The following is a 16,318-nucleotide window of genomic DNA, read 5'->3' on the forward strand; positions in this document are numbered from 1 at the left end:
CCCTCTCAAACAGTATTGGGGGCTTCATGGTTGCAGTGATGGACTACATCAGATCTCAGTATGTAGACTTTAGTTGCCCCAAAGTGGCACGATGTACCCGGCCTGATATCATGAAAGTGTACCTGAGTATTTGTGAGGGACACACTTACGGATCCTGGTATTCAAAGGTGTTCAAACATTTGAATCAAGGAGGCATTACATGCTAAGCATGCCTCAATTTTAAGACCCTATACTGGTGTCACTGTCTTGACCCTGGGGTCATGGGGTGTACGAGGAGTCCCTCATGAGCATTGATGGGGGCTCCATGGTTTGGATACCATGAGGGTGTACCTTGGTGCTTGTGGGGGACATACTTACGCATCCTGTGATTCAGAGGTGTTCAAACTTTGATGAAGGCCATTAAATGCCAGGATGAAAAATTGGGAAATGTGGTTTGTATTGTTCACCTGATGCAGGGGACTCACCCACATGGTGAATTTGCCCATGGCACAGGCTCACAATCAAACACACAGGGATATGCAAGGACTTGTTTATTTGGAAGAGGCGGTATGACAGGCTACCGACCTTGCAAGGTGGCACCCCTAAATTGAAACAGGCCATCAAATGCCGAAGCAATGGAATTTTTCAACCATTTCTTTTTGTTTCATACTTACTTTTATTCAAAGTAATTTATTTTCTATTCAGAAAAATTTAAGAGAGGTTAAAAATATAAGAAAGTGCTGTACACAGGTGCCAGAGTAAAATACTTTCTCTGAGGTGGGAGCTTAATCACGCCCCCTTGGCCAGTGAAGCGGCTCGCTCTGCGATGAGCTCACTGTGCTGGGGAAACTCGAACAGACCGCATCGCTGCAAAAGCTCTTTTTCCACTAAGCCTCATTGGAGACCTACAAAGTCACATTTTTTGATCACAGTCAACTTGATAACACCTGATGAGATCTTCAAGGATCGAAACGCGTCGTGTTACGAAAGAAGTTGACAAATATTCTATGACCTAAGTTCTTTTTTCCGCGTCAAGAAAAGACACGCGGACCAGGACCAAGAGCAAGCAGCAGAAAGGCCCTTATCAGGGCCAGAAGAATAAAAAGCTCTTCTCAGGGCTACAAGAAAAGCTCTTATCAGAGCTAAGAAGAAAGCACAGCGGCGAAAAAACGGCAGAAAGACCCGTTGGAGTGCTGTGTTCAGACATGCGTTTGCACCCTGTGACCTATAACCAACACAGGACAGGGGAGACGCCATTTTGATTTTCAAGACAGAGTAGCTAGAGGCCAGGCAGGCTCATTTCAACAACAAAAAAATATCTGCACAGTTAAACTCAATCTGAGAGCTGTAAAAAAATCAAGACTGTCTGAAACAACATAGCAGTCATTTAAAAAGCATCAAACAGGCCTGGGCAGGCATGTCTAAAAGGAGGGACAAAATTACCGCACGCCTGGGGTCTAGGGTACCTACACACCCGCCCAGGGTGCACAACAGAAGCCCCAATATACGCCCAGAGCCAAATCCACTGCAACAGAGGCCTCCCGACAGCCAGGCGTCAAACATTGAGCCTAGGCAACAACAACATGCCTACCAGGCATTAGAATATAGGGATGAGTCCCTGATAGGACAAGACTTAGAACGAAACCTAGCAGTGAGAGGTAGAGCCCCAACGGCACCCAGGCTGCAGGATGCGTGTGACGGCAGTGGCTGCTTCTCAGCTATTTGCACTAAATGTAGGCCACCCTACACGGGTGATATAGTCAAGGATGACCCCCAGCCTCATAACCCAGACTGGGGGGACGAGACCTATTACCCGTGGCATCCACCACAAGATAACGTGGCTGTAGCCGATGACACTCAGAGACACCTCAGTGTAGAGGAGGGCACGTATACAGGCCCTCGGGACTGGCAAACTACAGATCCCTGTCATCCCCCCACAGACCAGCACCAGGCGCCCGAGTGGCAAGACAGGCCTGGGAGCGTAGGCAACAGTGGGGGTAACATAGAGGAGGGGTCAGACCCTGAGCACAGCAAAAGAGCTAAGGTCATGCTAAATATTATAAAGGCCTCTCACCATTTAGCCTATGTGACTCAGGACACCCCCCCACCAGGGATTAGCAAGATCACTAACACTCTCATGGATGCAGTCCGACCATTTGGTCCCACCCCAGAGTTGGATCAGATCTTAGAAGGACATGCTAGACAGTGGGAAATGGCCACTATAAGGAGTTTGCGGAGTCACTATTTGGCCAGGATGCAAACTGAAATCAACACCATGCCTCACATGACAGATTTACAGTGGCATGGGCCTTTTCAAACAGCAACGAAATGGGCAAATGCATCTATGGCCTCACTGCAGTCACACACTATCAAGACAGCAGAGGCCATGATAGAGGAAAAGGTCAGGAGTACATCAATAGTGTCATCTGTGGGTGATGCTATGCCCCCACAACAAGCAGCAGTGCCACATAGGCCTGCAGCAGTACTAATGCTCAATGTCAGGGATGATACTCCAGGAGACATCCAGACTGACGATGACACACCCTCGTCTGATTTTGGTAGCTCTGCAGCATATAGCCAGAGACCACAAATAGGACCAGGGCCCTCGGCCACACTTGTGCACAGGGCAGAGGTCAAACACACCTGCTCAGTCAGGTGGCGTACGGCCCCTGCCAATAGCCAAAGGCCGACCAGACATGCCTCCACACCAAACAAATACAGGGATTGGGTTCTGACCACCAACACACAGTGGTTAATCCTGGGGGATTCGAACCTCTGCAACATTCACAGGTTTAAATGCCCACGACTGCAAATAGACAGTTACCCTGGTGCCCATTTCGGCCATATTCCAGCCCTCATGACTCACACAACTGTTTGTGCAGAGGTCACAAAGGTCATCCTGGCTATGGGAATCAACTGCCATGCCTGGATAGACAGACCTACCATGCACAGACAGATGATTGAGGCGATCACAGCTCTCCAAGAGCGCTTCCCCCTGGCAAAAATATGGGTCCCGTTGGTCAATTATTCACAGCATCTGCCATATCAATCGGCTGAGATGCTTGAATACTTGAACCACATCATTGGAGAGAGGCTCAGAACAATACCCCTGTTGCCATCCCAGCAGTTTTTGACACAGGCGGATAATGTTCATTGGACAAAAGATACAGCCCAAAGAATGCTTGAACATTGGCTTAGATACATTCAATAAGAAGGATAGATACATTCACTTATTTAAAGGACGTACATCCACATAAAAAAAGCCAATCTTCTCATTCTATTCCTCTACCTCTCTGGCACAACACACAGAATAACTGTGTTTTGTCAACTCTTAGGCCTCTGATTTAGAAACAGCCCAACATTGGGTAGAATTAAACTGGTTTCTTAGAGGGCATGACTTATTGGAGTATACCACAGTCTTAAGCCGCAGTATGCGTTGTAATCAAATGGCAAGGGGGAGCCATTTTACTTCATCTCAGTAACCAGTCACCGTCCTATGGGACTAAAGATAGGGAGCAGGGACCTGGTGATGGGACGCTCAGGACAATGCTGTCGAGAGAGTGCAAGTGGTCTGGCAACAGACCGCAGCGGCCGAAGCGCTTAGTTTCGGTTGCAAAACCCTTCCCCAAACCTAACCCTAACCCTAACCCTAACCCTAACCCTAGTCTCAAGCAAGTCCCAAGTCTTTCCTTTTGTCGGCAAGTCAAGTCAAGTCAAGTCACAATGTTATTTCAAGTCAAGTCTCGAGTCGAGTCACAGGTTATGTCAAGTCGAGTCACAGGTTAGAAAAAATGACAAGGCAGAGATTATTTAGGCTGCAGACGTGCGCGTTCACGTTAATACGTGCTTGTTGCCAAGCAACACACTTTTCTCAGACGAGCTCGAGACAGCTGACAGACAGCTCCAACTCAGCTCAAACTTATAGAGTTGTATTCAAAGCATAGAAACGTTCTCACAGCTCAATTTAACAGCGCCAACACAAGCAGTTTGATCACAAGTGCAATCAGTAGCTACTGAATGCGATGGCAGACTGCGCACTGCGGGCAGTTGACGAAGTCAGGAAGAAATTGAAAGATCTTCCGACGCATCAGCTTACGTCTATTTACAGCACATATCGATCGATATTTTTGGAGAAGATTCCGGCCGCATCACGCGCAGATCAAGATGAGACAGCTGTCAGTGAGTAGCTACGCATTTGGGTGTAACTTTTACGCCTGCTCCATACACAGACGCAGCGCATACAGGGTGCACTAGTCATAAAATTAAGTTAGTCGTAACTTTGAGTTCTACATCGGACGTAGCGTGTAAACCTAGGCGTACGCCCAGCTGGTGCACTCGGCTGATCTTGTCACAAGTCCGAGTCGAGTTTCGAGTCATTTTCTTCCAAGTCCGAGTCGAGTTTCAAGTATTTACCTTCCAAGTCCGAGTCGAGTCGGAAGTCGTCAAATTTGCGACTCGAGTCGACTCGAGTCCGAGTCCCTATGACTCGAGTCCAATTGTCTGCAGTTTGGAATAAAACTCTTAAAGTGTTGTATTTCTAGCAATGCTGTATTTAATGATGAAAAGCAAACAGCTAGACTGATGTAAGTTGTTTTGGTGAGTGACAGTACCTTTTGATGATGATGATGATGAACACCAAGATGAGAGTGAGCATAGTGAGCACGACAACAACACCAACAATCACCGGTAGGTTATCTTATGTTGGTTCTGTAAAACAGTCAAACAGGCAGGATACAGTATAGAAACTTTTGGGGTTGTCTAACTTGCAGTGTTTCCCACACGTTGGATGGCCCGCCCAGGTTTAACGGCTGTCCAGGTATATTTTGTTTAATATACGATATTTGACATTGTGATAAATATCACATATCGCGGCAAATATTGCAATATTTTTGGACATTTTATCTTTATTTAGTTATCTGCCGTATTGTTCCTTGTTTCAACTTTGTGGAGTGTTGTTTCTAGAAAATCCCTGGAACTAGTGAAACTGCATTGGAAACAAATTGAATTAACTCACTCCATCAGCACCATTTTTCACTTATTTGAGACAATAAGATCTGAAGATTCTGTTGTAGCCAATTTTGATGTGTGCTATATGTTGTGCATGTGTGTGGTATGGATATTGGTGTCAAGGGTCAACTTTGCTGTAGTTGGTTCACCTGTACACTAGAGGGCATGGGCACCTAGGTAATCACCCTCACATTACTCTACATAGGTGGGTCACAGGTGCACGGCATGAGGGAATCAGCAACTGGGAAGCCACAAAGTTTTTCAACCGTGTGTGGTCAGCTGTGGTTGAGGTCTTGTTATGCAATAGTCTGTTTGTTTGTTTGTTTGTTTAGTAAGTAAATGTTATGAGCTCGTTTTTATACCATTACTTAGTGTCTTTTGTAGGTGTATTTTTAAGTATTTGCAATAATAAAACGTCAAATGCATATTCCATGGCGGACCTCCCTTTTTGCATCACCATGAGTTGGAAATGTCTTCAAATTCCCTCAAGTGGCATTTTTTGTTGCTAGATTGCCACTACAGATGCAATACAGTATGCAAGCAGGTTAGGGTTGGGTATGGTTATCATAATCATAAGGATTTTCTTCCATCAATCTATATCACAATGGCTCACATACACAAAATCATGTATTCATCCCATTGAACTGAATGGTAATGTTAGGTGTGATGTCAAACAAAACACAACAAAAAAATAGAGATGAAAAGTGTATGCACTGCACGCAATTGGAAAATTCGGCGTAGTCATTGCACACAATTTGAAAGTCTTGCTATTGCAACACATTCTCATTCCGATCGCATAAAACACCATCGCTTTGTCAAACACCTTGTGCGTCAGATGTTGACGAGCATGGTACCCTTGTGCCAGTATGAGATGCACACGGATGCACCTGGTTTGGGTGAGGCACAGGTCACCTGACACCTCGGGGTTGGGGTGAGGCAAAGGTCACCTGACACCTCGGGGTTGGGGTCACCTGACACCTTGGGGTTGGGGTGAGGCACAGGGGGTTCAGGTGGGTTGGCTTTAGGCACTGGGAGCCACTTGGTTGAGGTTAGGGTTTGGATATGGTGTGGGGCTCCAGGGCAAAGGGTTAGGGCAGTGATACTCAACTTGCGCCCCCTGTGTGGCCCGCGATGGAATTGCAAAACAAAAACAAACAATTTTTCTTTTACAGTGCACCTGAACGCAACATGCAAGATACCCGCTGAATAAGTGTCCAAATGTTCATGTCATTCTGGCCAATACTCCACTTCTGTTATAGCATTTCAGTCTGGAATATGGAATATCGTTCAATAATCTATGATTTAGCTGCTAAATTGTCAAATACCGCCGTCTGCTCGCTACCCAGGCACTTATGTATGTACTTAACCTAACTAACTTAACCTAACTAACTATCACTACTACTACTGTGCAAAACATTGTCAGATTAAACTCCAGCTGACACCCCAAAAACCTACAATCTGCTACAGAAAAATGTATATAGTTTGTTTATTAACTGGCCCCTGGCCTTCTATCATTTCACGAAAGTGGCCCCCGGGCAAAGCAAGTTGAGTATCCCTGGGTTAGGGTCTCCAGGGGAAGACTTTTGGGGTTTCTCGAAGACCTGTTTTTTGGGGGAGACCCCTGACTCCCCCGGGGTCTTTGACCCCTTGGAGACCCTTCACCTATAATGCTCCACACCAGTAACTAGCTCCAGCCTCCAACCAGGTGCTTCCGTATGCGTCTCATACTGGCGCACACGGTTGATTGATTGATTGATTTTATTTGATGTATTGTAACAAAGAAAACATGGAACAGAGGACATGCATCTCGGAAAACATCATCAAGGATTAAAACACAATAAAGTCAAAGACTTGTTTCCATTGTGGTCCTTGGTCTAGGACAGACAATACAAACAACACGAAACAAGCATAAGTACAAAGAATGATAAAAGAGAGACATAGACTATAGACTACTATACAATACTAAAATACAAAACAATGCTCAAATACTAAAAGTAATAAAAATACATAAAATAATATAAAATTAAATTAAAGAGAACCAAGACAAAGTGCATCTATGCTGTGACATTATCTAAAAGCCAGGATTTGACCTTCATTTTAAAAGAAAGCTGGCTGGTAGTAGTCTTGATCGGGAGGGCTAACATGTTCCAGTTTACAGCTCCACTAAACCTAAAAGAACATTTGCCCATGTTGGTTTTGAACCTGGGCAGGCAAAGATCTGCTATACTAGCTCTGGTTTGATGAGCATGAGCGTCACCACTCCTCTGGAAATGACACACGGTACCGTGCTCGTCTGATGCACAAGGTGCGTGACAGAGCGGCTGTGTTTGATGCCGTTGGAGTGAGAACAGGCTGGTTCTTTGTACACAGATTGAAGAGAACCGGCTGTGGAGAGATGGAGGTGAAGGTTGTACAGGGAGGAACCTTCCTAAAGTTGAATTCAATTGAAAAATGAATGAACAAACCTTGGTCAGCCTCCACAGACAGGTCGTCAGCCTCCACAGACAGGCTGTACGGGTCTAACCAGAGTTAGCCGTGGTCAGAGGGTTGAGCTGAAGGGTGGGGCCGGTCTCATCGAGGGCGTGGCCATTTCTGTACCAGGTGACGTCCAATTGGTGGAAAGAGCAGACTGCAGTAGTGCAGTTCAGTGTAACTCTGCTGCCCGCTCTCATCACTCTCTCACTACTGGAGCTGGAGATCCTCATTCGTGGGCCATCTGTAATTAATTCATTTGACTTAATTTTCATTTTACAATGCATGGTTTTGATCCAAGCAATTTGACTTGTTTCAACTGATCATTTGTATTGCCTTTTCTCCTTAAAAGTTACAGCATGTAGATTCATTAAAAAAGTGTGATACAAATATAATTTATTGTAGCAGAAAAACAAGTCATATTTGCATTCATATTAGCTTTATTTTTAGTAGCAGTTTTATTGAAATGAAAGATATAGCACAAGGTATAAGAAAATGTCTGCTTAATCTCAATGGGTCTAACGAGGTTAAATAAAAGTCAAGTAAAATAAGCTCAGGAGGTAGAGCGGGTCGGCCAATGACGCAAGGGTTGGCGGTTCGATCCCCGCTCCCTCCCAGCTGCTGTCGTTGTGTCCTTGGGCAAGACACTTAACCCTCCTGGTGTGTAGGCAGCCTGCGTGGTAGCCTGCCGCCATTGGTGTATGAATGGGTGAATGTAGACTACCTACTGATTGTAAAGCGCTTTGGATAAAAGCGCTATATAAATGCACACCATTTACAACTGAGCATATCCGTTTTCACCAAAGCATCAGCTAAATGACGAAATGTAAATATACATCATTTTGTCATGATAGAGCCATAACATATGACCCCCTTATAAGCGCACACGGTTCTTTCTACACCCGCTAAGATCTCCTGGGCGGCTGCCAGTCTCTCTGTGATGATTCCTCTCATTCAGCTTTAGACATGTTACTGAAACTCTCAGGAGTCTCCGAGTCGACACTGTTGTCTTGCATCCTATTTACCTTAAGTGTTGCAATAGGGCATTTGCAGTATAATGATTGAAACATCTTTTACCGTAAGTGTTGCAATATAGGGGCATTTGCGATGAATGATTGAAACATCTTTTACCGTAAGTCAAGTCAAGTCAAGTTTATTTATATAGCACATTTACACAACCAAGGTTGTTTCGCTCATTAATGGCTTCCAGCCAAATTTAACATTAGCCATTACAAAGATTACATTGAGTTCCATCTAGCTATACATTCCCAAAACAATCTGCCGTGAAACACACACCATCTACATCTTATCAGCCCACAACAATAGATACAATCTTCAAATATACTGTACATATATTGCACAACTATAACTGGGTTGAAATTATGCACTTGTTGTATATACTAAATGATAGCACAGCTGTTACACTATTTTCTTAACTACAATTATCACCCAATACACATGCCATGGAGTATAACTAATTAAACATGTAATAAAGATAGAAATAGCTCTTACTTTTTCCAAGTCACGCACACTGCAAACTTATAATTAACCCAATGGCTCGAGCAGTCCCGGGGGACTGGGGGGGTATATATATATATACATACAGTATATATATATACAGTGTATATATATATATATATATATATATATATATATATATATATATATATATATATATATATATATACACACACACAGCCCCCTATCTTCCCACTGGCCTTAGGCACTAAAACTGGCATTAAACGCAAAAAGAACGCGCCTTGCGCCTGCCTCGGGAAGATAGCATCCTGGTTTTAGGCCCCGAAATGCGCTTTACGCCGAAGAGGCGTGGCACAGTGCCAGAATAGGCCAGAAAGGGCGTTTTTCTTTCTCTCTCACTCCCTCTCTCTCGTGCGTCAGACAGGCACAAAGAACGATGGAAAAAAAGTTGTTCTATCGTAGTTTTGAACCCCTGTCATTCAGAGGCTGTTGGGCCACATGTGTGCATGTCTCCCAGCATGCATTGAGGCTAATCCATTTCGACAAGAAATAGAAACCAAATCAGCCTAAATAGGCTAAGTGGTAGATATAAATAATGTTTCTGTTAACACAACATGCAATTGTAGAACATTTCAATATTGGACAAAATAAAACATATAAATCAAAACACAACCCTATGACATATAAATCAAAACACAACCCTATGTGAAACATATACTGTATGTAATCCAGGTGGTATATCCCTCGCAGATTTAACGTGATTTAGATGAGTGACAGCCGTAACACGGTTCTACTGTGATGTCCTACTGTGATGTCTGCTCCAATAAGACTTGGCTTACTTCACATTTACTTTTACAATAAAAACACATTTATTCAATGACTTTACATAATGTAGGCTATATTTATGTGCATCATCCTACCTGTGCAGCAGGGGAGAGAAAACGATATCATTCTGGACAAACGTTCACAAATCTAATCTCAGCATGACATAGGGATAGGCTATATTTTTCTAGCCAATGAGTTTAGAACATTCTTTTCACTTTGATCTTGCTATTCTTTATTCTTTATTCTTCATTCGGATCCCCATTAGCTTCCACAAAGTGGTTGCTAGTCTTACTGGGGTCCACACAAGCAATAAAAACAATCACAAGCAATAAAAACAATCACAATCACAAGCAATAAAAACAATCACAAGCAATAAAAACAATCAATAAAAAGCAATAAAAACAATAATCTAAAACAACAAAATGGTTATTGTGGATTCGCTATAGTGTAGCGTATTTACATGCTTGCAGTATTTAAACTGCAGTGAGATTGGTTTGAGAAGCATAATAATATGGAATAATATATATGGAGACAGCCGGGGATGAAAGAGGGAGGGGGAAGCTCAGAGCGCCTCGGCTTTTCTGAAGCCGGACTGGATCGCTCCGTGGAATTGGAGCTTAAAAAGGAAGCTTGTGATTTGTTTACTGCACTTCTCCAATCAGCAGGTCGTGCATAATTCTACGCTTAAAAGGTGTGGTTATAATGCTTAAGGCTGCGTGTAGCGCCGACACGAAAATATCGAGTGCGCCGGTCCACGCCCACTAATATGAGCTGTGCGGGGGGTAAGCGCTGTTTTAAGGCCAACGATAGAGCCCACAGTATATATATATATATATATATATATATATATATTCTTTCCGTAACTGATCTCCCATTGGTTTACACTATTGAATGATCCCTCACGCGTTATGACCTGCTCCAACATCTTGTATCAACTTGTCTTCTTTCAGGTACAAGAACCTCTAGCATCTCAGCACTCCACTACACAACCCAATCACCAGAAAATAATGTTGGCGTTGTACATTTCTGCAATCCATGGATATGTACAATCTCAACGTCAATTTGAAACAAAACAACAGCCTTTTAAGTTTCTAAAACGTGGCATTTAACATTTCGGCAAACCTACAATCTAAACGTAAATCTGAAACATTTGAAAACCAACTTTTAGCATAAACAAACAACTCTGGCGATGTTTAGGCAAGTAAAACAACTTGGTTAATGTTAGGATCATGGTTTGTGTTAGGCTTAAATAACAACAACCTTAAATGTGACTGACGGTTGAAATGACTGGGACTTGAACGCAGCCCTCTGGTGTGAAAGGCAAGTGTTTATGCCCTCCATCCACCCCGACCACAACACCCTTACTGGCCACCGTGCCAATAGCCAACTCTATAACGTCTCTATATGTTAATATTTTTGGTTGAGAAACGTAATTTTCTACGTATCTGGGATTACAGAAAACTACAACATTTATCTAATTTCTAGTCTGTCTGACTGTTTGGTCCTGGTCCATGGTGGCTGGACCAACGCTCTGGTAGAGGTCCTGGTCCATGGTGGCTGGACTGAGGCTCTGGTAGGTGGAGTCTGGCTGGGATCTGGAGGCTGCAGCACAGTTCTCATAGGTGACACTCTGTAACAAACAATATAAAATTCAGTAAGATGACAAGACATTAGCTTGCATCCGGATCACGTGAACTTACATTCTGTTTCGTTCTCCAGTTCTGGCGGGCCTTTTTAGAAATTGCAAAGTCGACGGGCCAATCAGGGACTCATGATGGAACCAACAATGACAGTAAAAATAGCTACAAAGAAATAAACAAAGTCACCTGCAAGTTTCTGGTATCTGAGTTCCCCCTGGTGTTCGAACCTGTGGACACTGGACAGACAGTACAAAGTTGTTCTTTGATCAACACTATCTCCAAAATAATTGTAAAATAGCTACGCTGGTGCACAGCGCAAAATGTTGCAGTTTCACAATAACGTATTTAAAATTATTTAATCTCAATGTCAGGTTTTGCCTCAGTTAAGCGTGTCTGTCCACCGCTACTACTCTGGTTAGAGTGCTGGGCTGGGTGAAGCCATGAGATGGCTAAACAAACCTGACCTTCTAACAATGTTAAAGTTGTTTTTTAAACATTGTTGGACTGTGGACCAATAGAGAGCCAAAGTGAAATGTCACTTCCTGCTTTCTCCCTGTACCAGCGCTGTGAAAAATATGAATGGCGGTGATTGACAGTGTGGAAGGTAGCTCACCATCACTTTGCCTCTGTGTCTTCCATCTGTAGAGCAGCAGAAGACTGACAACCAGCACCACCACCACACCCACAGTCTCACACACACTATCAACACCTGCAAGTCACCTGGGTGAGAGGGACAGCTGGGAACAGGGCCTAGAGGGAGGGAGGGAGAGAGCAAGTCACAGAGAGAGAGAGAGAGAGAGAGAGAGAGAGGAAGGCAGGGGATGAAGGGAACACAACATTATAAAGGAGACAATCATCCTACCCGCTACCACTGTGCCACCATGCCCCTGTAGAAAAGGCTCCGTAAGGCCCCACCATCAGGCCTGTTCGTGGGGTAACTAATAATGCTCACAAACCCCGCAACCCAACGATGATGTCACCGCCGTGATGATGTCAGAGTTCACCTTGTGAGGTCATCGGTGATGTCAGAGTGCACCTTGTGAGGTCATCGGTGATGTCAGACGGTCTAGGCTGTCTCCAGACTGTGTGATATCAGATGTGACCTTGTGAGGTCATCAATGATGTCATACCTCCCGGGACCTTGTGAGGTCATCAATGATGTCATACCGCGAATGTGCTGAGGTATAAAAGCGATGCTCCACTATGCTCTCTTTGTATGTTGCTTGCCTGATACTTCTGCCTGATATTCCAAATAAAAGCCTGAAAGACATCTCTGTGGTTCTAACCGATCAGTCATTGCGCGCTATTACCTAAGATCCAGCGAGACTCAACAAACTTCCTTACAATGGACCGTACACATTGTGCTGTGACCAAATAAAGACAGGCATGTCCTTGTCCGGTTCCTTTACATCCTTCCTTTCTTCTATTCCATTTCACCAAGCTCCGCCACTTGACAGGGACTCATATGCTCTATCTATCCACTCCCAGGAGGGGACTCGCACCTCATCAGCCAATCAGGATGAGCCACTCAGACCTCATCAAGGCTGTGGTCTCCCTAGCCTAGGTAAACCCAGCCCCCACGTGACCTGCTCTCTCAGTTCCCAGTCACTAGTGACTGAGAACAGGTCTGAGAGCAGGTCACTGGGGGATGGGTTTACCTAGGCTATGGTCTCCCACCCACTCCCTATTCCACTTTTCTGTGGAGAGATGGAGGTGAAGGTTGTACAGGGAGGCTCCCAGGAGGCTATGAATGTGCAGCAGGGAGGAGCTGGAAAATAGCTTACGAGCTCAGAACCTTCCTAAAGTTGAATTCAATTGAAAAATGAATGAACAAACCTTCGTCAGCCTCCACAGACAGGCTGTACGGGTCAGAGCGTGTTTTCTCTTTGTTCTTCAAAGCACAGGAGTAATTCCCAGAGTTAGCCATGGTCAGAGGGTTGAGCTGAAGGGTGGGGCCGGTCTCATCAAGGGCATGGCCATTTCTGTACCAGGTGACGTCCAATTGGTGGAAAGAGCAGACTGCAGCAGTGCAGCTCAGTGTAACTCTGCTGCCCACTTTCATCACTCTCTCACTACTGGAGCTGGAGATCCTCATTCGTGGGGGATCTGTAAAAAAATTAATTTGACTTAATTTTCAACTGATAATTTGTATTGCCTTTTCTCCTTCAAATTTACAGCATGTATATTAATTTAAAAAAATATATACAAATGTAACTTTTTGTAGCAGAAAAACAAGTCGTATTTGCATTAATATTAGCTTTATTTTTAGTAGCAGTTTTATTGAAATGAAAGATATAGCACAAGGTATAAGAAAATGTCTGCTTAATCTCAATGGGTCTAACGAGGTTAAATAAAAGTCAAGTAAAATAAAACATAAAAAAATATCAGTATTAATTAATATTATTCTCAGCATTATAATATGATGTCCTTACCAATGACTGTGACATTCACTCCTTTTTTCCCAGTCCATTCTCCTCCTCTGTCATCTGCTTCCATTCTGAAGCGGTGAGTCTTTGAGTCTGTTAATTGTATATCCATAATCTGCAAAGTGCAGTTTCTGATGAGGTCTCCCAGGTATCGGTAGCGGCGGTTGTTGTTTGTAGAGCTGCTGTCGTACACTGATGGAGTGGTTCTATGGCAAAGCAGATGGTCCTGACACCACACAACCCTCACTATCTTAAACTCCTTCAGGGATGTGAAGGAGCAGGGGATGGTCACAGTCGATCCTTTCACAGCACAAATAGAGTTTGGATAGTTGACCCTTTGACCCAGAGCACCTGGAAGAAAGAACAGGACATTGGATTAGAGAGTTGCTGGATGACACTGTAGTCGTCAGGATCCTTCTTGAATCTTTATGCAGAGGAGCCTAACATCACAAGGACTTCAGCAGCTCCTGGATCAACTTTGGTTATTCTGTAACAACTGGGAGCTCCAAGTCACTTTTGAAATAAATAAATAAATAAATAAATAAATAAATAAATCAATAAATAAATAAATAAATAAATACACAAATAAATAAATAAATAAATAAATAAAATAAATAAATAAATAAATAAATAAATAAATAAATAAATTAGAATAATGATTTTCCGAAACAAAGCCAGTAGTCAATCACACCAGTAAGATTTAGGTGACAGTGACTGGTGCATACACAGTCATATGACTACCTGGGACTGAGAGTGTGTCCCTCTGGAAACTTTGCTTCAGCAGTGAACAAATGTCATGTAAGACGTTACACTCAACTAGAAGAAACGTAACAATATAACCCTCAAAATCTGATGCAAAATATTTGACCTTGTAATTTCTGCAGTTGTCCTGTATGCATGTGAAGTGTGGGGCCCATCATATCTATGGAAAGTTAATACATGGGACAACAAAGATTCTACAAACCACCTTCTGTAGACTATATTAAAGTTCCAGAGAAAGGTCCCAAACAGCCTGTAGAGCAGAGCTTGGTCACTTCCTGCTCAGAATCATCCGTGATCTGGAAATCACACATCGATCCGTAGGCGAGCTCTGTTTACATGTCGGGCGGAGGGGCAGATCCTGGATCAGATCGGGGTCCTTTAAGCCGCGTGCGATTGGTTGAGGCATTAAATACTACGCTCTGAATGGTTCATAAACTACAGCTATCCCGCGATTTGCCTGAGTAGAGTGACGATTAAAATATACATTTATGAAGAAAAAAACCTTCAAAGCAGAGCTGCCAACAAACAGCTTTAGACTTCATAGAATTATTTGGCATCATACATCAAATATTGTGTCAACTGTCGATGAGGATCAATCAACAACAGGAAAAATGGTCTGGGCCCACCGTCTAACAGTTTTGAAGCCTCTCTGCATCCCTAACATTCCCCTCGGCTGTGTGACTTTTCATTTGTCTTCATAGAACTGTGCTGACAGGCAGCACCAGTCAGCTTGTTTTTGTTTCATACTGGGGAAGGGAAGTGATAACGTGATTAGGTCTTATACCTTAACGTTATAGCATTAGCTAGATAACGTTAGCAAACATAGGCTACAAGTAACGTTAATCAGAACGTTAATCAGAAGTTTGCAGAGTGACAAGTTTTATATCAGATTAGCGTTAGCTATAGTGACATAAGTAAGGTTTCATTATGCTTGTGAGGGATCTACGTTAACGTTATAGCTAGCTAGCTAACGTTAGCAAGTATCAGAAATTTGCAGAGTGACAGAGTGCAGAGCCCATTTATATCAGATTAGCATTAGCTAGTGACATAAGTAAGGTTTCATTATGCTTGTTAGGGATCTACGTTAACGTTATAGCTAGCTAGCTAACGTTAGCAAATATCAGAAATTTGCAGAGTGACAGATTAGCGTCAGCTAGTGTCAAGTGACATAACACAAGTAACGTTTCATTATGCTTGTTTGTTTGGGACAAATACATATCCGATGTAGTCACAGATCCATTTTGGTATCAGGGGTTTTAGATGTCACCTTGCATATGCGATGGACATCGGTTATGCTCATCTTTGGTAGCTCCTGGAGGCATCTTGTGTAAAATAGCACCATATTCAAAAAGGATAATCAAATCAAAACAGTAAAAACAAATGTGATATTACTGATTGTACATTACAGTATATCGCCGCCATCAATTCAATGTTTACAGCGGAAGCTGAGAGTATCGTATTCCGGTTTGGTCACGTGACCTTCTAACCTGACGCTGCCAGATGGACGGTTTAGCTTCACATTACGTTTCACTAAACCAGTCGATCTGGGAATGCAGTAATCCGACCCGCTGACAGAGGCGGGCACTTTTTCCAAGCTAATTGGCAGGTGATTGGATGACCCATCTGTCTATCACCGCTGGTGCGTGTTAACTTCAACCAATCAGATCGCCATGCCTCTGATGTCACGTTTGCGACCGGAGGAAGGTGCCTGTGCCTGTAAGAGTGATT

General features: G+C 43.4%; 1 protein-coding gene across 1 annotated transcript; it reads right to left on the reverse strand.

Annotated features, from left to right (window-relative positions):
* Positions 1 to 10,647: 10,647 nt before the first annotated feature.
* LOC310771115 (uncharacterized protein) lies at positions 10,648 to 13,351 on the reverse strand. The gene is made up of 4 exons (XM_083663782.1): positions 13,239 to 13,351; positions 12,016 to 12,152; positions 11,589 to 11,638; positions 10,648 to 11,392 (listed from the first exon to the last, which is right to left on the reverse strand). The coding sequence occupies exons 1-4, from the start codon at positions 13,327 to 13,329 to the stop codon at positions 11,233 to 11,235; spliced, it is 438 nt and encodes a 145-aa protein (XP_083519908.1). The 5' UTR covers positions 13,330 to 13,351; the 3' UTR covers positions 10,648 to 11,232.
* Positions 13,352 to 16,318: the final 2,967 nt, after the last annotated feature.

Source organism: Poromitra crassiceps (genome assembly GCF_964638095.1).
Source record: "Poromitra crassiceps genome assembly, contig: HAP1_SCAFFOLD_364, whole genome shotgun sequence".
In the NCBI taxonomy this organism is placed as follows: Eukaryota; Metazoa; Chordata; class Actinopteri; order Beryciformes; family Melamphaidae; genus Poromitra; species Poromitra crassiceps.

Coding starts and splice junctions, on each gene's coding strand:
- LOC310771115 (XM_083663782.1), bottom strand. CDS start 13,329: ATGGCTAACTCTGGGAATTACTCCTGTGCTTTGAAGAACAAAGAGAAA. Junction 12,153..13,238: donor GTCTGTGGAGGCTGACGAAG/GTTTGTTCATTC, acceptor CCCTCCCTCTAG/GCCCTGTTCCCAGCTGTCCC. Junction 11,639..12,015: donor GACACAGAGGCAAAGTGATG/GTGAGCTACCTT, acceptor CTGTCTGTCCAG/TGTCCACAGGTTCGAACACC.